Below are 25,957 nucleotides of genomic sequence, written 5' to 3'. Positions count from 1 at the left end.
CCTCCCCCTTCTTGAGAAAGTATAAATAAAAATAGAAACAAATGCATTTCAATAAAATAAGTGTAAATATATTATCTTTGCATTATCCTCATAATTTCATTTATTAATAAATTTGTATACATTATTTTCTCCTCGAGGCGGTCAAAGCGAAATTAAGTGCTAGAAAGTAAGTTTGAAGCAATACTTCAACGGAGTTGCCGTCTTCGATACTAACAATACATAGTATCTGAACTTCTAATACATTGAAAGTAATACGCAATTAGCAAAACACATCGTTAATATTCCTATATACATAATATTATCAATTTTGTAAAAAAGAAGTGGCAGACCATCAATCCTGCTCTTCCCGACGGTGTTGTATTTGATCAAAGCATCTTCAGAAGGTGTACTTGGACTTGAAAAGAGCAAAAGTGATGATCTTGCGAGAGCTTTCACTATAACAAATGAAATCACAGCATAAAGTTCCTGTGATTGGATTTTTGTTATAACCAGGGCAACAGGGCGAGTTTCTGACGCGAATTTCATACTGGCTTAGAGGGAGGCAACTAGGAAATCTCGACCGGACTATTACAACTTTAATGTTTATATAATTAAAATACAATTTTAAAAGCAAACAATCTTAGGTCTGTCATAATCAAAATAATCCTCAAATTGACGATTCTATTTTTTAATTAAAAATTTAAACTTAGTGTATAATTACAATACAATATACAATTTTTCGAAATTATTGAATGGAATTTCTAAAAATTTCTCAAAACGCTTCAGATCACTCGCTGTATTCGAACAAACATTAAAAATTACTTCTTCTACTAAAAATTACGACCTCAAAGTTTGCAATCGTGTTTGCATTTCTTTCAAGTCTTCCTCATCCTCTTCAGACACTTCTTCGGCAACAGCTTCTTTTTCAGGTTTGACCGCAACTGATTCTGCACCGGTCGGTGGAAGAGGTGCTTCACCCAATTTGCCTTCCGTAATTTCCCAAAGGACTTTGTCGACTTCTTTTTGAACCTCCTCTTCCATTTCTTCGTTGTCTTCAATTGAATCCATTGTCTCATCTAGCATTTCTTCGATGATTCCCGCTTTCATCATTTCTTTTGACATTTCACGCATTATATTCGCTAATTCAGGATAGCGAACAAGTGATTGCATGGCCTGCATTACTTCTGTGGATTTTTGGAGGGACCCAGCTACACGCAATGTTGCTGTAATGAGGGAGAAGATATATATAAATTGGTTAATGATAAACATTTACTAATTCATTTATTTATAGCTCACAAAACCCAATACTGAAAAAAAATTCCACTAAAATTTAGTTTGTTAGATGAAATGAAAAGGTTTTCTTAGAAACCACTTTCAATATATTTGTGTGAACAAAAGAGAAATTTAGTTAAATCTCTGGGATAATTAGAGGAAAGTCTCTCCACACTATCCCCAGTGATCGAGTCTACAAATAATAGCAACTATCAGAAAATATCTGAGAATAAATCTCACTATATTTTTCAGTTTAATTGCATTAAGGTTATCTACTAGAGGTACTGATATCAATAAGGAACTCCACACGTTTGAGTTATTTGTGGAGATCTGCTTTTGTCAGGAAAGCTCTTGATCAAATATGTATTTTTGGGTATTCTGTTCTGGCTACCGGGTTTCCTTTTCCCCATCATAGACCGGTTAGCAAATCATTGCCAGAACCAGCCATCTACGGCTTAATGGGGAATGGGCTGCCAGCAGTCCCGCTACAGCCTAGATTTACTAATAGCCGTTTAGGCAGAGTGTGTTTTTTTAAGGTGTTGTGTAAACACACATTTTCGAGCAGAGAGTATCAACGTGGTGCTTAAAAGTTATCTTATTGTCTGGAACCACTCCGAGATAGGTTAGATCTTTAGACCATTTACTAGTCTCCACCAAAAAGTTGATATCCTTATTTGGCATGTTTGATTTCTTCTTTCTTCCTATCAACCTTATCTATCTTTTTTTCGATGTTTATCTTTATCTTCTATCTAAAATAATACTGATATAAGCTATTCAGCCGGGCCTCAATAGATCTTAGTATTATTTCGGAGTTATCTGAACTCGAATAAATCCCCGTGCCACCAGCAAACACTGCTGTGCCAATATCAGAGCCAACAGGAACATTTGCAATGTTCACGTTAAATAATAGCGGTTTAAGGGAAGAGCTGGGAATCAATCCCTCTTATCTGGTGTCCGGATAGCTGAGTGGTTAAAGCACAAGGCTGTCGTACGAAAGGTCGCGGTTCAAGTCTCACTGGTGGCAGTGAGATTTGTATCGTGATTTAACGTTGGATACCAGTCGACTCAGCTTTGAATGAGTACCTGCGTCAAATCAGGGTAATAATCTCGGGCGAGCGCAATGCTGACCACATTGCCTCTTATAGGATACTGTACTGTAAACCTGTAGTGTGCCGTTACGGTCTTGAATGAAGTGCTCCAACACACTTCAAGGCCCTGATCCAATATGGATTGTTGCGTCAATGATTATTATTATTATTATTATCTGAACTTTGAAGGTTCAGTCCGACGGAAAGGATGTATCATATATACGCCCCTGATACCGTACAGAATCGAAAGCTCTGTAAAAATCCAATGCGACAAATGTTTGACATCTAGTTCTTTCCCGATCTCGTTATGCATTTGGAATCCTTTTCAACAACTTGCTCTATCGGGCTAAGATTAGAGTGCATACTATCTAGCTCATTAACTTTTTTCTCAACTATCTTATTAATATTAAGGTTACCTAAGTGGATGGAGGTTAAGTGGATCTATGAAAATTTTCGGCAATCATTTTAGTTTTATCTAAACTATCAAATAGAAATCAAATAGATTGGATCCTCCAGGTTGGGGGTTGGGTAGGGCTGACAACCCTACACGGAAAGCCGATGTTACGAAGCCACGGAAGGAGCCTCGGACAGGATTGATTTCAAAAAGATGAACTTGGCAACGACAACGGATAAACGATTTGCGCATTTTCTCATGGAACGTGCGCTCCCCGTACAGACCGAATGCTGCTGAGCAGCTAACCGATATTCTGTTGCAATATAAGCCTGATGTAACAGCGTTGCAAGAGATGCGATGGACAGGGACCGGTATCCTGGAGAAGACCCGCTACACCATATTATATGCCATCCAGTAAACCATGTGCTCGGAATAGGTTCCTTAGTTAGCCAAAAAATGAAACCTGCTGTCATCGGCTTTGAAAATAAAGCGAAAGGCTATGCACTCTGCGTTTGCGAGGCTTTAGAAATATAGGCCTCATAAACGTTCACGCCCCTACGGATTATTCAGTTAGCAGTATCGTACGGAATGGTTGTTGGAAGTACCTGGTTAGCGCGGGAAGCGGTCCACAAACATACGTGGGCCTCTCCAGACGGGTCCACTTTCAGCCAATTGACCACCTCTCAGACTTGATGAATGTTAGAACATATAGGGGGCCAATATAGACTCGGACCGTCTCCACACAATCCCATCTGATAATCAGGTAAGAGTGAATACTGAAGCCATTCACAACACAGCCCTCCGTAGCACCTATAAGGGCGAAATGGATGACGCAATAAACGGTACGAACTGGTCGAGCGGAGAAGCGACTTCATAGACGGAAAAAGGAAGAGAACCAACATGTCTGTGAACTAGAAAGATACAGGAAGCAACCGCACCAGGCGCGGAAGTTTTACCAACAAGTCAGCAGGATGAAGCCCTATACATCTCCATGCTCATCCTGCCGAGACAAAGAGGGAAATCTGATTTCCGATAGAATGGGCATATTGGAGCAATGGGATGAGTATTTTGATGAACTGCTCAGCAACCAAAATATCGGCGAGTTGGTATCCAGAAGACAGAAGACGACGGACAAATGCTGCCATCACCAAGCATAGAAGAAACAATCCGTGCAATTCATCGACTTAAAAACCACAAGTCGCCAGGGGCCGATGGAATTACAGCCGAATTGGTTAAATATGGAGATGATCAATTACACCAAGCGGTTCATTAACTGATGCTCAAAGTACGAGACAGCGATTCAATGCCTTACGACTGGCAATGAGCCATTATCTGTCCCATACATAAAAAGAGAGATATCACACAGTGCATCAATTATAGAGGTATCACGTTGTTGAGTACCTTCTATATTCTCCGCTATTTTGCTGGGCCGGATAGCCCCATACGACCAGAACATCATTGGCCCATACTAAAGAGGCTTCACTCCAGGCAAATCAGCAACAGATCAGATTTTCTCTCTGGGGCAAGCGTTGGAAAAACTGTTGGAATGTGGATACTAGTTGCACCATCTATTCATCGACTTTAAAGCCGCCTATGATAGCATACCCAGGGTAAAACTTTCCAAGAATTCGGTATCCCGACGAAATTGATAAGACTGACTAGGTTGACCCTGACCAATGTGCGAGGCCGGATAAAAACAGCAGGATCATGCTCAAGACCATTGACATCAACAACGGTCTACGGCAAGGGGATGCCCTATCATGCGTCCTCTCTAACCTAGCCCTGGAGGAAGTGATGCTGAGGTAAATACGAGGGGTACGATCCTCTTTAAGTCCACCCAACTACTGGCCTATGTTGACGATATCGGCATCATGGGAAGAATCACCCGAGACGTACAAACTGCCTTCATCTAGATCGAGCAGGCGGCAATCGGGGCGAGATCTTGGGCTGCACATCAATGAAGGTAAGACAAAATATATGGTGGCAACGTCAGCACCGAAAACCAACCAACCAACAACATCAAACCGCACTGGTCAAACAGGAAGAATAAAGATAGGAGATTACACTTTGAGACTGTTGATAATTTCTCTTATCTAGACTCGAAAATCACAACCGATAACAGCTACGATGATGAAATCCCCGCATGGTTGTTGTCAGCCAACAGAGCCTATTTCAGCTTACAAAACTTGTTCCGCTCGAAACGTCTCACCATAGGATCAAAGCGACAAGACAATGTACTTGCCAGTCCTCATGTATTCCTCAGAAACTTGGGTTCTTAGCAAAAAAAATTGCGAACTCTTGGCCGGGTTTGAGAGAAGAATACTCCGAAGAATTTTTGGCCCCCTACATGAGGATGGACGATTCCGTAGCATACATAACGACCAAATCTATGAGCGATACCATGACCGTCCGGTTGTGGATAAAATCCAGCTCAATAGGTTACGGTGGGCGGGTCACTTAATCCGTATAGATGAGGATGATCCCACCCGGAATGTTTATAAGAGCAATATCTATGGTAGAAAAATTAGACGAGGCAGACCTGAGATTGAGGGTTGGCGTAGGTCAGGACGCCAGACAGCTTTTAGGGATATCGAATTGGTGGACCTCGGCGCAAAACCGGGATGTCTGGAGTTCCTTATTAAGGCAGGCCTAGACCGGATACCGGTTGTTGCGCCGTTGATGATGATTCGTGTTCACAACACAACATTAAATGAATGTGAACGAAAAATGGTTTTCTTTACTCATAGGTCTCCCGTCTGGAGGCAAACGCTTACTTGTAAGGACTCAGTGGTGTAATCACACCCTTAATAATAGGTTGTTGCATACGAAGTGGCCGATTTGGCAATCAAGTGAAGTTAGTTGTGATTTTGCTCTATCAAACCACCACCAGTTGGCGCTGTTGATGTCGGATAATAAAGTATATTTACATTTAATCAAGGAGTGATGTCAGTTTTGACCATCGTTGTGATAATAGTGATTAAAAAGGAAAAAGGGATGGAAAAGAGCCAAGAACGTGTACTTTTTCTGTATGAGTTCAAACTCGGTCATAAAGCAGCGGAGACGACCAGGAACATTAACAGCGCATTTGGAGCTGATACGGTAAGCGAACGAAACACACGTTGGTGATTGGAAAAATTCCGATCAAGTGACGTAAACCTTCAAAGTGAGCCACGTGGACATCCAGGAACATCGATTGATAACAACGAGCTGCGTTTGCTAGTCGAATCCGACACACGTCAGTCTGTGAGAGACATTGCCGAGAAACTGGGCGTACACTATTCGACAGTTTCCCGGCATTTGCAACAACTTTGAAAGGTGAAAAAGCTCGATAAATGGGTTCCGCAAACCCTTACGGAGCAAAACATGGCGCTTCGAATGGAAATTTGCAGTTCTTTTCTCTCCCGCAACAGAAGCCGTCACTTTTTGCACAGAATAGTGACATATTATGGATATAATACGACAATCGTCGCCGATCAGCACAATGGCTAGATGCTGATGATCCACTGAAGCATATGCTGAGACCTGGCCTCCATCCGAAAAAGGTAATGGTGGTCTACAGCTGGAGTTATCCACTATTCTTTTTTGGCACCTGGAGAAACGATAAATACACAGAAATACCGTACCCAACTCGAGGAAATGCACCAAAAATTGAGTATTCAACGGCCGAGATTAGTCAACAGAGACGGTGTGATATTCCTTCACGACAATGCACGACCTCATGTTTCCAGAACAACGGTCCAAAGGTGAATGAATTGCAGATGAGAGTCTGGCTCATCCACTATATTCACCGGACCTTTCGCCAACCGGCTACCACTTTTCTAAGCATTTGGATCTTTTTTTGGCGGAAAAACAATTTAGGAACGAAGAGGCTGTTAAAATTGCCTTCGACGAATTTATCAACACCCCACAGTTGGACTTCTACGAAACTGGCATATATGCTCTTGAATCTCGCTGGGAGAAGTTAATTCCTTGAGGGTTTAACGTGAGCACCTGTCTTGCGACTTAATCCCACGGTCTTCTTGAGACACGGATTGATTTTGTGACCACAATCAGAGACCCGCTGAGACAAGCAACGACGGTACCAGTCTATACCAAGGCTTAGCATTCATACTGGTGGATGCAAGACCTACCTAAATCTCTACCGAACTAAGGAGTACGACACCCGTCTTGAAACGCAACACTACGCCGAAACCCGAAGGTCTCTTTTTGCTTGAGCATAACCAACAATCCCCATGAAGTTCCCAATAGGGGCCCAACCGGAAATAATCGAGCTGTACTTACATACAACAGGAGTTCACCCGAAGTATGAGAGTCCATGGGCTATCTCGGTTCCCATGGTACCAGTATACTCCTGGTGAGGTTTTGTGATCAATTTGCCACTTCAGATGAGTCCCCGTGCAGACTCGGGACGGGGAGAAGTGTTTTGAATCGACTGGCACCTACTTTGATCAAATAAATAAATTTTTGTGCAGTCGTTTCAAATTTTAGTACTAAAACGGCCATTTAATTTGCAATAACCTAATAGTTTTCGCAATGCCTCCCGATTCTCAGATCCCCATACATCTATTTGGTAGAAGATATGATGTTATCTTAAAACGAAGAGAAAACTGGGACGAACCAGAAGAATGCATGTCAGGATATACTGACGTCTTCTACACCGATGGCTCAAAAACAGAGAATGATTCTGGAGCAGAAATCTACCTCTCGAATAAAAATGAGGAGTGGGCTTTTCCTTTGGGACAATACACAACGGTCTTTTAGGCTGAACTGTATGCGATTCTAAGGGTGGCAACCTGGATGATCGACGAGCGGTTGAAGGGCAGGAGCATCGCAATCTGTAGCGATAGTCAAACTACATTGAGTAGTAATTTGATCACTTCAAAAATCGTTCAGAATTGTAGAAATCGATTGAACTCTGTTTCTAGATTCAATATGGTGGATTTTCTCTGGGTACCTGCTCATTGTGGTGTAGAGGGAAATGAAATCTCGGATGCTCTAGCAAAAGAGTCTTCAACTTTCGCCATGCTCCGACCGGAACTAGCAATTCGGGTGTCAGTAGCATTGACTGATGTTATTATTAAAAGCTGGGGACAAGCTCCTCATAGTGACAGGTGGAGAAGCTTTAATCCTGCTAGACAGACCAAACTCTTCCTGTCTGAACCAATCAAGCATACTGCAAAGTTTATCCTGTCGAAAGGCAAGAAGACTTGAAGAAGTATTGTGGGCATTCTGACTGGCTCTAATTTACTAGTTGGCTATATGTTGAGAATAGGAATTATCCAAGATGATACGTGTCCATCCTGCAATGAGGAAGCGGAATTCACGGAACACTTTCTACGTGAATGCCCCGCTTACGGATGCATCAGACACCAGATTTTTGGTGCTGATGTCCAACTGCAGCGGATAGCATCACATCCATCCTGCGATACGTTAACGAATCCGGAATGTTTCGGGGACGGGGGTGGAGAGTACAATGAGCCAAAGCGGCCTGAGTGTTCAGAAGCTATGGCTTCTCCCCCACCACACACACACACAGCATAACCTGGATGAAGTGGCGCTCCACAACTGATGTTCTTTGTGATCGACGTATCAACAAACGTCCGTCTAGTTGCTCTTTATGGTCCTGAGTGTTGGCCGACTATAAAAGACAATGAGGAAGTAATCAATGCAATACACCACCTCACATGTGAAAATTCTGAAGCTGGATTCGGATGAATGGTAGAATAATCCACAGATATCCACTACAACGCAACGTAGAAGACAAATAAAGACATGGAAAACACAGCTCTCACCACTCAAGCCTTTTGTTAGGTTGATTTTTCTATTCCCTGCGTCGTTCGTAGGATTTTGCAATAATAAATGCGACTTCAAGAAGCAGAGAGTGCACAGATTTTTCATTGAAGGAAACTTTACCGAAGTATTTTCATCTAAGATGGGAGGAGCGAAGGCAGCGAGAGTAACACGTTGCTCCGTTTTATGAATTCGGCAACGCGGTTGTTTGACAGAGAAAAATGGAACGAACTGTGGGCGGTTAAGGACTAAACTATGAAAATGTTTTTCCAAAATTAATTTTCTGATTTTCCATATTTCCGGTTGGATACTCCGGGCGCCTCGAATTTTCCCTGCTTAATTTCAATTATGATCGATGGTCGGCAATTTAATCATCGCACACAATTCTTTGCCTTAGCTATTTTCTGACTTTAACTGCGTCCGCTGCTAACTCACCGATAAGCGTCACATTACAAGAGTAAACATTGCTTGAATGCAAACCCCGTTGAACCAAAGAATAACGTGTGCGAATTGATTGTTTAAAAGTTTTGCTTCTTCTGTTTATTTACAGATCGTCCGCAAAATTTCGCACCTCAGCGGAGAATGTATTGTTATCAGAAACATAAATTGGAGTCAATTGTTTGCTCATTCGCGGGTGAATCGTTCCTTTGACAAACAAAATTTTTAAATGAAATCATCTAAATATGCGGGTGAGCTTGTTGTTCGATATTGCCAGGGGCAAAAAAACTGTCACCATAGATTGATGATCCATTAATGATCTCCGATGGCTGACGATCAACAACAATTATCGGGGGTTAGCACGGGCATGAGACGCCTTGAGGGTATAAGCTTAACACTTCCAAGGTTTTCGCAAGGGATACCGCTGAAAAATTAATAAACTTTAAAGCGAGTTTAAAGCAAGACCCACCCAACTGATTTTTCATCTGCAGCTGCACCGAATTCAAGTGTGCCTTGCTCGTGTAGATCCGATTGATAGCCTTGCGCGCCCGCACGATTTCCTTGGCTAGGATAAGACAGGTGTCCCGGTCATTCTTCGTCGCTGCCTGTTTAAGCGATCTCTTCACCTTCTCCTCCTCCCGCTGAATGCCGCGAATTTGTCGATCCAATTGGTAGCCTTCCTTCCGAATTTTGTGACTCCATTCGTTGACCTAATTGGCGGCGAAATTCATGTGTCAACACCGCGGAACATAGAAGGAAAACGGGTCAAAGTGAAAACCAAATACGGAAAGTGATTGAGAAGCGAATTACCATCTCCTTGGGGTCCTTTTGCTGTGATTTTCCGAACAATCCCATCTTTGCAGCAAGTCAATTTGTATACTTCGCGTTATTTTACCGAAAATGACTCATTCGAAGATGTTTTGGTGCTGGATATGACCGAATGCTTTGACGTTTCGAGCTTGTTTGCAAGGCTGTAACCTTGTCAAATTGGCTCGACGGACTTCCTATAAAATGAAGTGGCGCGGAGAAGTCTTTGGACGGTGGGTTATGGTTGCCCTTTGTATATAGCACAGCAGCCTTTAGAAAATTTATAATGAACTTAGTCTGACTAAAACTTCCATTCAAAGTGAGAACATTTCTCATCTGAGACGTAAGCGCTCTTATTGGACAACAAAACAAATTAATATCTACCCCCGTGACACTCTTTATAGTACTGATTACAGTACACTGCTAGCATCAAATGCCACCAAGCTGTCTGTCAGTCTTGTCCACATGACATTACTGTCATCTGTCATGTGTTTTAAGGTTATGCGTGTTTGCTGTGACAGTTCGTTGCATCACTGTAGCCTATAATGTCCGGTTGGTCCTTATTTTTAGGATAATCACCACAAAATGCTTTCGGGTTCGCGAAACATTTCCGCTCTTTGCTTAACTATGCAGAGCGCCTTGATTTCTGCTGCTGCCACTCGTCATCGTCCTTTACTTTCGCGATGTGTCCATCTGGCCGGCATCCACTATGGTCGCCGCAAAAAGGGCGACTCGAGCATTTCAGCTCTTTTCCGACCAGTTCCAATAAGCCCGAATGCCGATGACATAAATGTGGGAGCTGAACTCTCGGGCAAACTGGATAAAAGTGATTTATTGAGGGTTCTTAACAAATTCACGCAGAAACGAGAGATTAAAATGCTCTGCATGGAAAACGGACTGGATTGTAAGTTTGTTTGGTATTTGTTTGTAATTTGATCTGATTTCCCTTCATTATCAGCATATTTGCAGCAGCAAGCGTTCTCCAGCTTTCGGCGGTATTGCATAGAATGCGAAAATTTGCCAGTGGACCTACACATCACGGTCAGTGACATATTACAAGGAGCCGGGCACATTGACGACATATTTCCTTACTTCCTGAGGCATGCGAGAACGATTTTTCCACATCTGGAATGCATGGACGATTTGAAGAAGATTTCAGATCTACGGACCCCGGCCAATTGGTACCCGAGCGCTAGGGCACTGACAAGGAAGATCATTTTCCATGCCGGGCCGACAAATTCTGGAAAGACTTTCCACGCGATGAAGCGATTCATGGAAGCTAAGTCGGGCGTATACTGCGGGCCCTTGAAACTGCTGGCAGCGGAGGTGTACAATAAGTGCAATGAAATGGTAAGGACTCTTGATGGCAAAGAGGAGACATTGTCTAAATGTTTGTGTTAATTAGGGCACCCCATGCGACTTGGTGACTGGCGAAGAGAGGAAATACGCTTTGGGAGAAGGGAATCCATCGCCACACGTAGCGTGCACTGTGGAAATGACCTCTGTTAACACACCATGTGAGTAAAATTTACAGTTCTATTCTAAGCGATATTCATGAATACAGAAATATGTGGGGAGAGTTTTCACTTTTCTTCAGTTCGACCATAAACTAAATCGGACAAGGCGTCGACATCGTTGATAGTTTAATTGATCAATATTCATGACTTAATAAGTTACGAGCGTCCCTTGCTAGTTCGCGAGTTAATAACGATGTCCTGTGGCTCAAATCGCTGGAATTGCTGCACTTAAGCCGCATGCTTCTTATCAAGAACCAGAGGCTAGACGAGCTCGAGGCTGTCGCCGGCGAAGTACACGAGATGGGTCCGTGTGGCTGCGTGATTCCTCTATCATCCTCAAAGTCGACACCTCTCACCCGAGACTAATCAGTAGCCTTGGCATCTAAGGATGTCGCCGTTCTGCTATCGCAGTATCATGTCATGCGCAGTTCGTCGCGGTGTGCTGCAGACAGCCATGCAGTTTCGCCGCTCAAACAATCTCCACTGAAGCCACTGACAATTGTGCAATGCCTCACACCAACGGAGATCACTAATACGTGAGGAAGGACGCTTTCTACCAGCGATTATGTGCAGTTTATGAGTCATTGTAATTGTGACGGGTGATCAAGGTGGGCTCTGACAACACCCTTTGCGGATCTGTGGTTGGGAAACGCAGTTTTGCCGACCGTAGGGGGAGGTTGGAACTTGCCATAAGGGCAATTGGGTTTCAATTGAATGATACCGTATGAGTAATCAGATTGATCGCTTTACGATTAGCAGTAGATTTATTCTAGATGTGTGCAACAAGAAAGGTGCTGACATCGTCCTCGAAAGCGTTCGTCATTTCTCGCAGGGTTTAGCGCTGTAATCCCCCAATTTCAACATCGATCAATTATATGGCTGACTGGGAAACCGCTGCGAGTGATGGCTGGCGTGACGCGAGCTGCAGGAACAATCCCAATGAAATCATTAAGAAAATTGTATTAAACCCATATTTGTTGCATTTTTTCAGTCAAAATTTAATATCAAAGGTCAAAGGGGAGTATAGGGCCAGGGCGAAATGTGGATTGGTACCCACGATGGAGCGTAAAATCTAGAAAATGCCTGCTGAACCAACATCAACACCTCTACTAGCAAATTCTTTCTCTACCTCCCCGTGGTGATCGCTGAGAGTTCTTTCTTAATGGAAAACTGCAGACGGAGAAGAATGAAGGTGAGTCTCTCGGACAAATTGTATCAACTGGTCCTCCAGGTTGGGGGTTGTATACGGATGACAAACCTACACGAAAAACAGAGAGCTTTAGACTGGATTGACTACACAACGGCGAACCCGGCAACGACAACGGAATACCGATTTGCGCATTTTCTCATGGAACGTGCGCTCCCTGTACAGAGATGGAACTGCCAAGTAGCTGGCCGAAACACCGTCCCAAAATAAGGCTGATGATGTAACAGCGTTGCAAGAGATGCGCTGGACAGGGATCGGTTTTCTGGAGAAGACCCACTATACCATATATTATAGCGGTCATCCAGTACGCCATGTGCTCGGAGTGGATTTCTGAGTCAGCCAAAAAATGAAATCTGCTGTTATCGGTTTTGAAAATATAAGCGAAAAGCTATGCCTTCTAAATGTTCACGCCCTACAGAGGAGACTACAGAGTCGCAGAAGGATACCTTCTACGAGGCAGTTGAGCGGACTCTCGAAGCCTGTCCCAAGTATCATATCAAAACTACTTGGAGATTTCAGTAGACAAGTTCCCTACTTGGAGCTCGTATTCAAGCGATACATCGGTTTCCATCGCTTACATAGGGATACCAATGATATGGACTGCGGATTATTCAGCTAGCAGTATTCGCCGAAATGGTTGTTTTTTTTTTTGGGGTAGGGTAGGTGAATGCATCTACGCACACAGTGTTGGACTCCCGATTCGGTACGTTGTCGGACTACCAACTAAACACCTCCCCATCGTCAGAGAGCTAGCCTGGAACCGTTTGTCACATTAGTTCGGGCTAGTCCCCGAACTCTCCTGCCTTGCGGAGCATTCAAATCAGGGAATTCCTTTCACCAACGGGAGGGGAGAGGAGGAAGGGAACTGTCAGTTCAAGGAACCCCCTGCCATTCGACTCCTCCGCCGGTCGAATTCTATCTTCTTAGCAGCGAGAAGGGCCCGAACGTAATGGGCAACACGGTTCCAGCTGTCAGCAGTCCTCAACATCTCTTCCACAATGTTGTCTGGAGAGAGATCCCCTGTGTTTAAATAGAGCTGCTGACGAACCCCATCCCACCTTCCACAAGAAAAAAAAGTGTGGTGGGCGTCGTCCACAACTCCATTGCAAAACACACAATCCGGAGAACGCGCCTTTCCTATCTTGTGCAGGTAAGATTGAAAACCTCCATGCCCACTTAAAAATTGGGTAAGGAAATAGTCAGTCTCACCATGCTTTGGAATCAGTCGCACACCTAAGTTGCCGATGAGCCGCGCAATCCATCTGCCTCTAGTTTGATTTTGCCAAGAGAGCTGCCACTCAGAGTGTGTTGCCGTTCTTCGCGAGCAACCACCTCCCTTGGCTCATCTCCCTTGCGCTTGTATATGGCCTGACGCTCCCTAGCAAGAAGGGCAACGGGGATAACTCCCGCGATCACCATCACGGCCGGTTTAGAGACAGGGCGGTACGCAGACGCCACCCGTAAAGCTCCCCGCCTCTGTAGTTGCGCGAAACGTTTACGATATACCTCCTTTTTAAGAGCGCCAGCCCATACCTCTGCGCCGTAGAGCAGGACAGACTTCGTTGAGCTCATCAGGAGACGTCGCCTACTAGACGTAGGACCCCCAATGTTTGCCATTAGCCTACTTAACGCCGAAACTCCAGCCGCAGCCTTGTTCGCTGCTGCTAGGATTTGCTCAGAAAAGCTCATCTTTGAGTCAAGAGTCAACCCGAGGTACTTTACCGCTGATTTGGATTCGATGATCGACTCGCCGAACCATATGGGACGCAGGGTCGGAATTCTCTTTTTAGTCAGGATGACTACTTCGGTTTTTTCCAGTGCAAGGTTGAAACCATGAGTAGTCATTCATCCGCTTATCCGTCGCATCAATATGCCGAGTCTGCTTTGCGCCTGTTCGACAGTGCGTCCAGCAACAAGCGCAGCGACATCATCTGCGTAGCCGACCAGGTGCGACTCTTCTGGCATGTCGCCGAAATGGTTGTTAGAAGTATCTGGTTTGCACGGAAAGTGGTCCCCCAAACATACGTGGCCCTCTCCAGACGGTTCAAAGTAGTTTTAAACAAATTGACCACGTGTTGATTGAATGCCGCCGCCTCTTAGCCTTGATGAATGAACATATAGGGGGTTAATATAGGCTCCGATCACTATCTCGAATTACAATACCACTCAGAATCCCCTCTGACAATCAGGTGAGTGTGAATACTAAAGCCATCCACAACACAGCCTTCCGTAACACCTATAAGGGGGAAATGGAGATGAAGCATCAACAAATGATTTTCACAATCACCTGAAGAGCGTTATCATTGATACGGTGACAAACATATTTGACCCTAGTCGCAAGACTCTGTCGAGCAGAGAAACGACATCACAGACGGAAAAAAAGCCTGAGAGAACCAAAAGGTCTGTGGATTCAAAAAGTGCAGGGAGCAACCGTATCAGGCGCGGAAGTTTTACTAACAAGTCAGCAGGATGAAGCCTTATACACCTCGATGCTCATCCTGCCGAGATAAAGAGGGAAAGCTGATTTGCGACAATGGTCATATTGGAGCGTTGGGTTGAGTACTTTAATAAACTACTGGACAATCAGAACATCTGCGAGTCAACGGACAAATGCTGCCATCACCAAGCATGGAAGAAACAGTCCGTGTAAACCACCGGAAAAAAAAAACCCATGAGTCCCCAGGAGCCGATGGAATTACAGCCGAATTGGTTAAATATGGAGGCGAACCATTACATCAAGTGGTTTATCAACTTGTGATCAAAGTGTGGGACAGCGAATCAACGCCTGACGACTGGCAAAGAGGCATTATCTGTCTCATACATAAAAAGGGAGATATCATACAGTGCAGCAATTATAGAGGTATCACGTTACTGAGTATCATCTATAAGATATTCTCTGCTATCTTGCTAGGGCGGATAGCCCTATACGTCTAGAACATCATTGGCTCATACTAAAGGGGCTTCACTCCAGGTAAATAAGCGATAAATCAGATTTTCTCTGTGCGGCGAGCGATGGAAAAACTGTTGGAATATGGGTCTCAGTTGCACCATCTCCTCATCGAATTTAAAGCCGCCTATGACATGAGAGAATTCGGTATCCCGACGAAATTAATAAGACTGACTAGGTTGACCCTGACCAATGTGCGAGGCGAGATAAAAGCAGCAGGATCACTCTCGAGACCAGTCAACTTCAACAACGGCCTACGACAACGATCATGCGTCCTCTTCAACCTGGCCCTGGCACCATTCACTCTTCAAGTCCACCCAACTACTAGGCCTACGCTAACGATATTGACATTATGGGAAGAACAACCCGATATGTACAGTCTAACTTCACCCAGATCGAGCAGGTGGCGTGAGATCTCGGGCTGCACATTAAAGAAGACAAGACGAAGTACATGGTGGCAACGTCAGCGCCAAAAACCAAAGAACGAACAACAACGAATCGCATTGGTCAAATGAAAACAATAAAGATAGGATAGGAGGAAGATAGAATCACTTCATTCGTATGGATGAGAATGATGCAGCCCGGAAAGTCTATAAGGGCAATATCTATGGTAGAAGAAGAAGACGAGGCAGACCCTGCTTGAGATGCAGTGATGGCGTAGGTCAGGACACCAAAACTCTTACTGTACAAGACAATGATCTTGCCAGTTCTCATGTATTCCTCGGAGACTTGTGTTCTTACCAAGAAAAATTGCGAACTCTTGGCCACGTTCGAGAGAAGAATTCTTTTGGTCCCCTACATGAGGATGGACGATTCCGTAGTCTACATAACGACGAAATCTATGAGCGATACCATGACCGTCAGGTTGTGGATAAAATCCGGCTCAATAGGTTACGGTGGGCGGGTCACTTCATCCGTATGAATGAGGATGATGCAGCCCGGAAAGTCTATAAGGGCAATATCTATGGTAGAAAAAGAAGACGAGGCAGACCCTGCTTGAGATGCAGTGATGGTGTAGGTCAGGACGCCAGACAGCTTTTAGGGATATCGAATTTGTGGACCTTTGCGCAAAACTGGAATGTCTGGAGTTCCTTATTAAGGTAGGCGTAGACCGCATATCGGTTGTTGCGCCGTTGGTGATGATGGTGAAATTTTCTATATGTCTGCAATTTGCGTGAGCAATGCTCCTCGCAATTACATTACTGTGACCTATTACAAATGTAAAGACATTTTAAGTTGACAAAGCATTACCGTTTTGCTCTATATTAATACGTTATTAATATTAATTACGTTTGGACGGTAGCTTTGTGAGTCAGTTCGAGTTCAGGGGCTATTATTTGTATAATATATTGTGCAATTGGTTGCTTGAAATAAATGTTCTGTATCTTTCAAAGTTGTGTTTTGCCGCCCGGGTAGTTATATGAATTTCGCGCTTAAACTACTATATCATCCGAAATCTCGGGAAGTTCAACGTAGTATGCGCCGTGACAAAAGGGAATTTGCTATTGCTGTGATTAGTCGAAGGCAGAGCGGACTTGTAAGCAGCCAGGTAAATGTGGGACAATCGAGTGTGAGATGGAGGCTCTCGACGATGAAAGCCAGGTTAAAAAAAATGGGCCTGAAAAAGGCAGTAGAGGCAATTTTGGTCGCTGCCAAGAGGAGGAGTGGAAAGGAGGCTAACTGAGCTGAGAAAGAGAGCAGCTGCTGATAAGGAGACTTAGATGAACGAGTTCGCAGAGCTTATCCTTTTGCAAATCTTGCTCAAAAGTGGAGCAGCTTTGGAGACGATCGCTGAGGTAGTAGAATCCACCAGGGTGGCTAGGGTTAATGCCCGTTACTGAGTGGCATGTTGCACACATTGCTACAGTAAAATTGCGCTAGAGCAACTGGTGTCATGGACGATCTCCGCCAGCATATGGACGAGCACAGCATTAGGCCGGGCGCATGTCGAGACGCAGCTTGGTAAGGTGACGTGACTGACGGTAATTTTTTGTAACATGTCGTTCACTACATTCCAGTTCCCCTGGCACGCAAGCATTTTTCCAATTAAATTTTCCGGTGCTACTGTTCCTCCCAATGTCTTCTCTAGACTCTTCCTTTCCTCTGGGAATCTAGGACAATGGAAGAAAACATGCTCCGGGTCCTCCGAGATATCGTCAAGTTTAAACCTATAGAGTCCCGTGAGAAACTGCGAGAGATCATATTTTACCTCACCATGAGTTTTCTGCGTCCACACGTTGGTATTGGGAATTAATCTTTGGGTCCATCGACATTTCCCACCGTTGTTTCCACCCGCTTAATGACTCCTCCCTTTCGGCGTTTTTCAAGTGCCGATCAGAGGAAGAATTGGGTCTATCATAAATGCGCGTCTTCTCATCGGGCAAAGTGTCGATCGACATCATCTCGGCTACTGCATAGGCCGCTTCGTCTGATATGGTTCTATAACCACGATCTTTTTATAACCCGCGTTCGTCTATTGAGCATTGCATGCTGGGGGGGACAGTGTATTCTTTGGTCCCATTGTTTGTGTCGTACTAGAGCCTTGTACTCTTCCGATCGCCACGAATGACCTCCTTATAAGGTTGCAACTGATCAAGTTGGACGCATTTTGCACGTCAAGGGTAATCACGGTATAATACTTACTAGTGCCACCTCTTCCGTGTACCGTATTTTCAGCTAAGCCAGTGTCTAGTTTGATGGCGTCGACGATTGATCTGCCTGGAATTGTCGGTCTGATAAGCACACTCTCTACAGTCGGGAGCAATCTGTTGTAGATTATTCGCTGTAACATTTTCATCATAGTGCCCAATAGACATATAGGTCTGTAGGAAAAGGGTTCACCAGGAGGCTTACGAGGTTTGAGCAACAGCAATATCCTTTGTCTTTTCCATGTCTTGGAAAAGATCTCATCCACCAAGCATGCTTCAAACAACTCTACGAATTTTTCTGGCGTCGAATTAACGGCCAGCTTAAGGGTTTTGTTTGGTATGCCGTCGAGGCCCAACCTCTAAATTTCCGCACCACAACCCTGTAGGCGCTTCCCCAGGGATCTATATCTGCCTTAGAGCAGAGTTGCTTGAAGCAGTCCCTCTTACTTCGCTCTTAGCCAGCTTCAAGTTTCTTCGGGCTTCCTTGCAACCTCGTTGTTTCACCTCCTGGTCAATCCTTCTCATTACTTTCTGTGCCGCCCGTCTTGTCAGGTGACACGCTGGTCCACCAGCATTTGGGCCTTCTACTGGGGAAAGTATAACGTCTCCGCATCGATGAGTCGCATGCCGTCGTGATACACTCTGTGATATGGAGGTTTTTTTCCGAAGATGTGCCTCGTATAGTGTCCTGGTCCAACCACACATCTATGAATGTTTGCTCGTCAATTGCTTTCGCAGACCTACCTGATGTTCTCCTCATTCTTGGACGAGCTGCTTTTCAAGCAACAAAAGTGAGATCCACAACCGAACCGGAACCTCCTTTCCAGTAAGTATTAACCTGACTGTCGTTAGCCAGTATGATATCTAACCGCGCGAAAGCCTGCATGAGACAACGTTCTCTTGCATTTGTCAGTGTAACTTCCCCATTCAGTAGTCCATGCATTGATGTCACCGGCGATGACGTTGGAACTCCCTCCTTTTGTGTGCAGGACCAATCTGCCCAACATGTCCACCCCACCTGTAGGATCGGCTATCCACACATTATTGTTTTTGTAGGGTTCGTTTATTATAGCCGCTTGGATCTCTGATTTGTGGGTGGTCTGCGAGAGCAGGCCTTAAGGGATCCTCTGTTGTTTTGGATGCGTGTCAATTTCCCACTGCATTTACCGTTTACCGTTTCCGGCAATATGTCCGCTGTCCAGGCCCTCGTTTTCGTGTATTTGGGATTTTTGTTACAATCTCGAGTAATGTGACCTGCTTCCCCACAACGTCTGCATCGAACGTCAGACCGATCAACCGCACTTGTTAATACTCTCGCCAGATGTTCGTACAAGAGACACTTGAATCATCTCTTCAGCGAGATTTGCTGTCTAAGGCGACATACTATCCATTCAATACGGACCTTCCTGACATCTAGCAAGCAGCTTCCGCACTGTTTCTGCTGGTAGTCGGATGGGCGCCGCTTGTGTACCTCCATATGTATTTCTGAGGCTTACAATTGATGGCTCCTGCAAGTCGTGTAACTTGAACCGCTCCGCTAAGGCAGTGCAGATTTTCGCCTTAGAAGTGATCTCATCTAGGTCCTTGCACTGTATGTATGTATCTCATGCTTTTGAGTAGGCACGGCAGCATTTTCCCCAAGTAAATTTTTGAATCAGCCCGTACAGGTTGTCTGGGAAATAATGCCCGTATAATGCGGTCCATTTTGTTGGTACTTAGCATTCAGGGTTTCCGCAGAGCCCCGATTTTCTGGGTGACAAGTTTATAGTCAAGTCCCCGCGGTTTTTCATTCACCTCGTTGACCAGGTTCTGCCAGCCGCGAGCTTTGTTTTCATTTATCGCGCTGCGAAGCCTCCTTTTTGCTGATTTGTATTTTGCCTTTATGGCGAATGCCTCCTCGTTGGCATGTAACATTGTGCCAAACGGTGGAGTTTATGACACTCCCTCCGTAGGTCGGCAATTTTTGCCATCTACTAGTACATAGAAGATTTGTCACGGCTGCTCGCTGATTAGCACTAGACTTTACCTCCGCAGCGAACTGCTCTAGCAACTGGTGAGGGGTTGCACTCCGGTGGATGTTAATTTGTAAAATGATGATCATGCTATTCGCACCCTAGCCCTTTCCAGCTCCGCCTTAACGATTGGGCCCCGTCCCGAGCCCGCAGTGTGTGCGACGCTCGCATCAGGCGCGCCACGATCCCTGTAGAGAATGCCAATTTCGCTTTTGTTGTAGGTCTGCGCTTTCTGACCTACCTGGCCGCGTCTCTGGCATGCTGTCCTCCTGTACGGTTCCTTGCAAGTTGCTGACGTGTATCCATAATCCAGACATTTATCTACATCTATCTGCATTCGTAACCTGCATACTAACCATCCAACTTTGATTTTCCCGCTAGTAAGGAGTTTCCTCGCATATTCCTCGGGGACTTCTACCACGAGGAGTTTTTGGTCTCGAGCATTTACAGAAATGATACCTATCCGGGTTTTGGTTATCTCTGGACATTCAAACGTTATGGCCTCCTTCGCTTTTATCTTTTCAGTGAGGCAGTCAAGATCTCTGATTTATAGAGAGCGCATAGGCTCTAGACTAGAAATACGAACCTTCTCCTCCAATTATCCCTTGACTGCTTCGAAGAACGTACTAGTCGTCTTCGGGCCCAGTTCGACGAGGACTCCGCCACCCTTTGTTTTCCGTATAGAAGACACCTCTGCTCCGTTGTCTTCGGGTTTGATCCTATAGTGGATTTCATTAAGGACTTCCCCAAATGTCTTGCCTTCCGTCGGTTTTATAAGCAGAGCCAACGGCTCAGTCCTTCGTTTCCTCGTCTGTTCTGCTACTGGTTTTTGGTTTGTAGCCTCCTTGTTATTGGATAGACGGGTCTCTGACGGCGTAGTCAGTTGTTTCCTTTTAAACTTCTTCGCCTTCTTTTTGGGCCCTGGTAGCTACTTTGATAAAGTTTCCTTTAGGCACATCGTCCCCTTTCCGCATTTTCACCAGTTCGCTTTGCAATGGGCTATCTGTGCTCCGGTTGACACTAGCAGTGTTCTCGGCGGGAAATGCGGCTGTATTTACAATCGTCTTCTAATGCTCTCCACGTGCGTCTATAGAAGGAGATGCGGTCTAGAAGTTCCTTTAGTTCTATCAGCCCGTTTTGGAGGACCGCATACGCTTCACTACAGCCGCGCATTTCCTGATGAGCCTTTCGTCTTCGGTTCTAACTAGGACGTTCGATTGCACTTGTACTCGGTTAGTGTCCGGATCCACCTGCTCAGGACTAGCGCTTTTTTCGGAACAGGGGCACTACTTGGTAAGGCTTCCTCTTTATTTGTGCGTCCTGGTGTCACATTGGGTATTTCAGCTCTCGCTGTCTTTTTCGTTGATCGCTGCGGTGAACGATGCATTTTTCCGCTGCGCCCAAACGCACTCAGCTCTTCCTCCTTGCTATTTTGTCGATTTTTTTGTTTGTTTAGATTTATTTGCCATGGAAAATTCACCAGCGCATTGTGTGCAAAGGAGCGGGCCGCAATAGTTAGGAACGGGTGTTCCTTCGGAGACACAGCCTCTACCCTAGTTCCCTGAGGCTGAGCTACGCTTGGCTGATCACGGAATTCACGGACGAATCAGCGCTCACTCGGAGCAATGCGTTCTACTAATACTGGTTCAATGGACACTACCTGACCAGGGTCCTAAAGGGACTGGTTCCTGATTCACGTCACAACTACCAGCTTGGCAGAGCTTGGATCATATCCCCCCATCGATATCGACAGAGAGCTGTCGCCGGCTCCGGGGACTCCCAGTGTGTTCCGACGTGAGAAGAGAACTTCTTTCTGTAAATTGTTTGAATGTGGCCGTATTTGTTTGCATGGTGGCGCCTCGGTTGATAAATTACTGACCAATTCGAAATGCACGGCCTTCGTCACAATGCAAACAAATACCCAACGTACTCTTCCAATGCAGTCGCGGAGCGCCCCTTTGACATTTTTGTCTTGAATAGGCCTACGTAATCCACCTCGCAATACAAAAACGGAGGACTTTGGGTGATTTTGGCGATCCATCAATTGCTGGCCGTGGCTCTTGGCGTACCTTACCCAAGTAAAGCGATGTAGTATGCTAGTTATGGTGATATTTACAATGGGCACGTCCTCTGGAATCCCACTGCATATCTATTACTTAAAATTTAACTTTAATATCAGAAGTTTCCTTGTAACTATTCAAGACAAATATTTTGATGAAAATTGCCACTTTATTTACTGTAATTTATGTCAGTTTGTGCATAATAACCCCTTACTTTCGCATTCACTCTATGTCCGCCACAGTCTGGACAAGTTTATAATATTAAGAAAAAATAGGTCACTCGCTGTACATTCTTGCAAAAATCACAAGTTAAAGTTCCTCCCACAATCAAATTAAAGTTTGGTCTCCTTTCACAAACTCTTTTCATTGCGTTATTATTTATTTATGCATCTCTCCATCATTTTTTTCTCTCCTCGTGGCAGATGAAGTAGCCGTAATAGATGAAATTCAATTACTTCGAGATCCGGGAAGAGGTTGGGCATGGACAAGAGCATTCCTGGGCTTAGTGGCAGAAGAAGTGCATGTTTGCGGTGAGTCCGGAGCTTATGAGTTATTACAGCGAATTTGTGAGACAACCGGTGAAACGGTGGAGATGAAAAGTTACCAGCGCTTAACGGAATTAACCGTAGAAGACTCGGCTTTAAGTTCCTTGGATAACATCATGCCGGGAGACTGCATAGTGTGCTTTAGCAAGAATGATATCTATTCGGTATCTCGGGACATTGAAGCCAGGTAACAATGTGAAGAATTTTATTGGTGGCGAAGGATTTTAAAGTTTAATTGAAATTTTATAGGGGGAAAGAGGTTGCTGTAATTTATGGGGGACTACCACCTGGAACGAAATTGGCGCAAGCTGCAAAATTCAATGATCCGAATAATAGTTGCAAAGTTATGGTGGCAACGGATGCCATTGGAATGGGTTTAAATTTGTAAGTTTTTCCTTTGTTTAGCTCATATTCTAATGAAGACAATAGTATACGCTAGAAACCTGAACTCAATCCAAATATATTTGAAATTTGATCTATTTCGTACAAACATTTTCGTCGCGTTCAAACATCTACTGAAAAATGAAAATGTTCACTTCCAGGAGTATTCGCCGTATCATATTTTATTCGTTAGTTAAACCAACGATGAATGAGAAGGGCGAACGAGAAATTGATACAATTTCCGTTTCACAAGCATTACAAATTGCCGGACGTGCTGGACGATACGGTACGCAATGGGAACATGGCTATGTGACATCGTACCGGGCCGAAGATTTACCTACACTCAAGAAATTGTTAACACAATCTCCGGAACCAATTACACAAGCAGGATTACATCCAACGGCTGATCAAATAGAATTATATGCGTATCATTTACCCAATTCAACTCTAAGTAATTTAATGGTACGTTGGCATATTTGTGGGCATTACGGGATTTGATTACGTGAATGTGTATTTGCGAAATTTCCATAAGCTTTCTCGCAAATAAGAAAAGTAATCACAGCGAGAAGGATGTTAAAACCAAGAGAAAGTTTGCCTTTGGGGATATGTTAAATGGTTGTTGCTAAGAACACGATTTCGTTTATTATTCCAGGACATTTTCGTCTCCTTATGTACCGTTGATGACTCATTGTACTTCATGTGCAATATAGAAGATTTTAAATTCCTCGCGGAAATGATTGAGCACGTTCCTTTACCGCTCAGAGCACGGTATGTCTTCTGCTGCGCGCCCATCAATAGGAAAATGCCTTTTGTGTGCTCAATGTTCCTTAAGGTAAAACTGAATTCCTTTATCCACTTCACTCTTACATCGTTTGGGTTCTTAGTTTTCTAGACAATATAGTAAAAACGAACCAATTACTTTTGATTGGTTGAAAGTTCAGTGTGGCTGGCCGTTCAGTCTTCCTAGGACGATTGTTGATTTGGTACATTTAGAGGCTGTATTCGATGTTATGGACTTATATCTTTGGCTAAGGTAATGCTTCCCAATTGCTTAATGGATTCAGGTAAAATAGTTTTGAATATTTCGCAGTTATCGTTTTTTGGATCTATTCCCTGATGCTCCACATGTTCGTCAAGCTCAGAAAGATTTAGATAATATTATACAAGAAGGGGTTTTCCAAATTACAAGACTTCTGAAGAATACAGAGGCCGCAATCAATTCAGCTGGTGACGCCGAACCGTACCCCTTGCGGAAAGCGCAGTACGCACATAGAGGTAAAGTATTCCATGGAAACATTATATATCAGCAGTTCGGGTACTTCTTCTTTCTCAGCTCTTGTCAATACAGTCAAGTACTGAACAAGAGAGCAAGTACTATCCGGAATAATGACATATGTAGTTAATAACAGATTTTTTCTATTTTAAAAAGTCGGGTTCTCTTCATTTCAATAAAATTTAATAAAAAATTTCGCAGAAATGATCATTGCGTAATGGCTTATATCTTTTTCATTTATTCTTCAATTAAAACAGAACCCAGGATTCCGACAGCAGCTAGAGGACGTCTTACAGAACGCCTGCTGGCGCAAGGTTTACTAACACCCGCGATGTTAGAGGAACTTCGGAAAGAATGGGACCAACAGTCGGCAGCGGAGCCAGCCGAAGGCGACAGGGATCCTCTAAATTCAATGAAATCGAGAAGAAAACGGAAAAAATGATTGTTATACAAAATATGTCATTTCTATTTTGTAGCTGAATTTGTTATAATATGTTTAAATATAAGATAGATTTCGTAAAAATGATTGTCGTTTTGTTATTTGTTTAGCTTTTTTCTTTTAAAGTGGGCTGAGACTTGTAGGATAATGTTCCATTTTAAAATTTCCTCTATCAAGGCGATTAAAAAGTGTGAATAAACTGGACAGTAGAAGATCGACTTCTTTTTCAGAGCGCCGTTTCACATTCGTTAAAATTCGGAGTTTCTGACTCCCGCAAAGGTAGACCGTCGAATTACCAACTTAACACCTCATCACGCTCAGAGAACTTGCTTGGAACCGTTTGTCACATTGCTTCGGGCTAGCCCCCGAGCTCGCCTTGAGGAGCTTTCAAATCAGAAAATTTCTTTCATTAACGGGAGTTGAGAGGAGGCAGGGAACTATTAATTCAAGAAACCTCCTGCTATCTGGCCTCTCCTTCGGTGGAGCTCTATTTTCTTTACAACAAGTAGCACCTGAAAAAAATTCGAAACACGGCTACACCTGTCAGCGTTCCTCAGCATCTCCCCGAAAAAGTTCTCTGGAGAGTTCTGTCCTGTGTTTAAAAAGGCGATGAAAACCTCCGTGCCAAATTAGGAGCTGTGTAAGGAAATAGTCAGTGTGACCATACTTCCGATTCTACTACGTGCCTAATTTGTCAATAAGCCGCGCAGTTTATCTGCCTCTTGTCTCGTTTTCCCAAGAAATTGGCTAATCAGTCAGTGTACGTTGTCGTTCGTCGCGGGCAACCACCACTCTTCTTTTCTCTTGTGATTGTACATGGTTTTACACTCTTTAGCAAAAAGGGCCATGGGGATCACTCCCGCAATCATTGCGCCACTCGCGAAGCTCCCCGTCTCTGTACTTTGGCAAGGTGGCCCTTACGATATATCTTCTTGCCAAGACCAACAGCCCATTCTTCCGCGCCGTAAAGCAAAAACAGATTACGTTTTAGAAGATGTCGCCTGCTGGACGTAGGCGATCTTATGCTTCGAATTTTTCCAGCGTAAGGTTGAAACCATGAGCAATTGTCCATCCGCTTACCCGTCACATAAATAAGCCAAATCTACTTTGCATAGAAACGTTGTCAAATTTAAATTTGAAATCGGCGTAGATCCTTATTA

The 25,957-nt window shown here is 44.2% G+C and overlaps 2 protein-coding genes across 3 annotated transcripts; one reads left to right on the top strand and one right to left on the bottom strand.

Moving 5' to 3' along the window:
* Window positions 1-275: 275 nt before the first annotated feature.
* LOC119652382 (charged multivesicular body protein 3) lies at window positions 276-9,939 on the bottom strand. The gene is made up of 3 exons (XM_038056480.1): window positions 9,772-9,939; window positions 9,431-9,671; window positions 276-1,202 (listed from the first exon to the last, which is right to left on the bottom strand). Exons 1-3 carry the CDS (start codon window positions 9,814-9,816, stop codon window positions 817-819), a joined length of 672 nt encoding a protein of 223 aa, XP_037912408.1. The 5' UTR covers window positions 9,817-9,939; the 3' UTR covers window positions 276-816.
* Window positions 9,940-10,270: 331 nt separating this feature from the next.
* Window positions 10,271-24,839, top strand: LOC119652868 (ATP-dependent RNA helicase SUV3 homolog, mitochondrial). 2 transcript variants are annotated; one of them, XM_038057227.1, is made up of 10 exons: window positions 10,271-10,672; window positions 10,727-11,118; window positions 11,174-11,285; window positions 22,582-22,891; window positions 22,954-23,088; window positions 23,247-23,547; window positions 23,738-23,917; window positions 23,970-24,118; window positions 24,176-24,360; window positions 24,616-24,839. In XM_038057227.1, the coding sequence occupies exons 1-10, from the start codon at window positions 10,354-10,356 to the stop codon at window positions 24,798-24,800; spliced, it is 2,268 nt and encodes a 755-aa protein (XP_037913155.1). In that variant the 5' UTR covers window positions 10,271-10,353; the 3' UTR covers window positions 24,801-24,839. The 2 variants fall into 2 exon arrangements, with proteins under 2 accessions (XP_037913155.1, XP_037913154.1); XM_038057226.1 differs by having other exon boundaries at window positions 24,613-24,839.
* Window positions 24,840-25,957: the final 1,118 nt, after the last annotated feature.

Source organism: Hermetia illucens, chromosome 3 (assembly GCF_905115235.1).
Source record: "Hermetia illucens chromosome 3, iHerIll2.2.curated.20191125, whole genome shotgun sequence".
Taxonomy (NCBI): Eukaryota; Metazoa; Arthropoda; class Insecta; order Diptera; family Stratiomyidae; genus Hermetia; species Hermetia illucens.
Note: the sequence above shows the minus strand (reverse complement) of the source record. Positions and strands in the feature narration are given on the sequence as shown.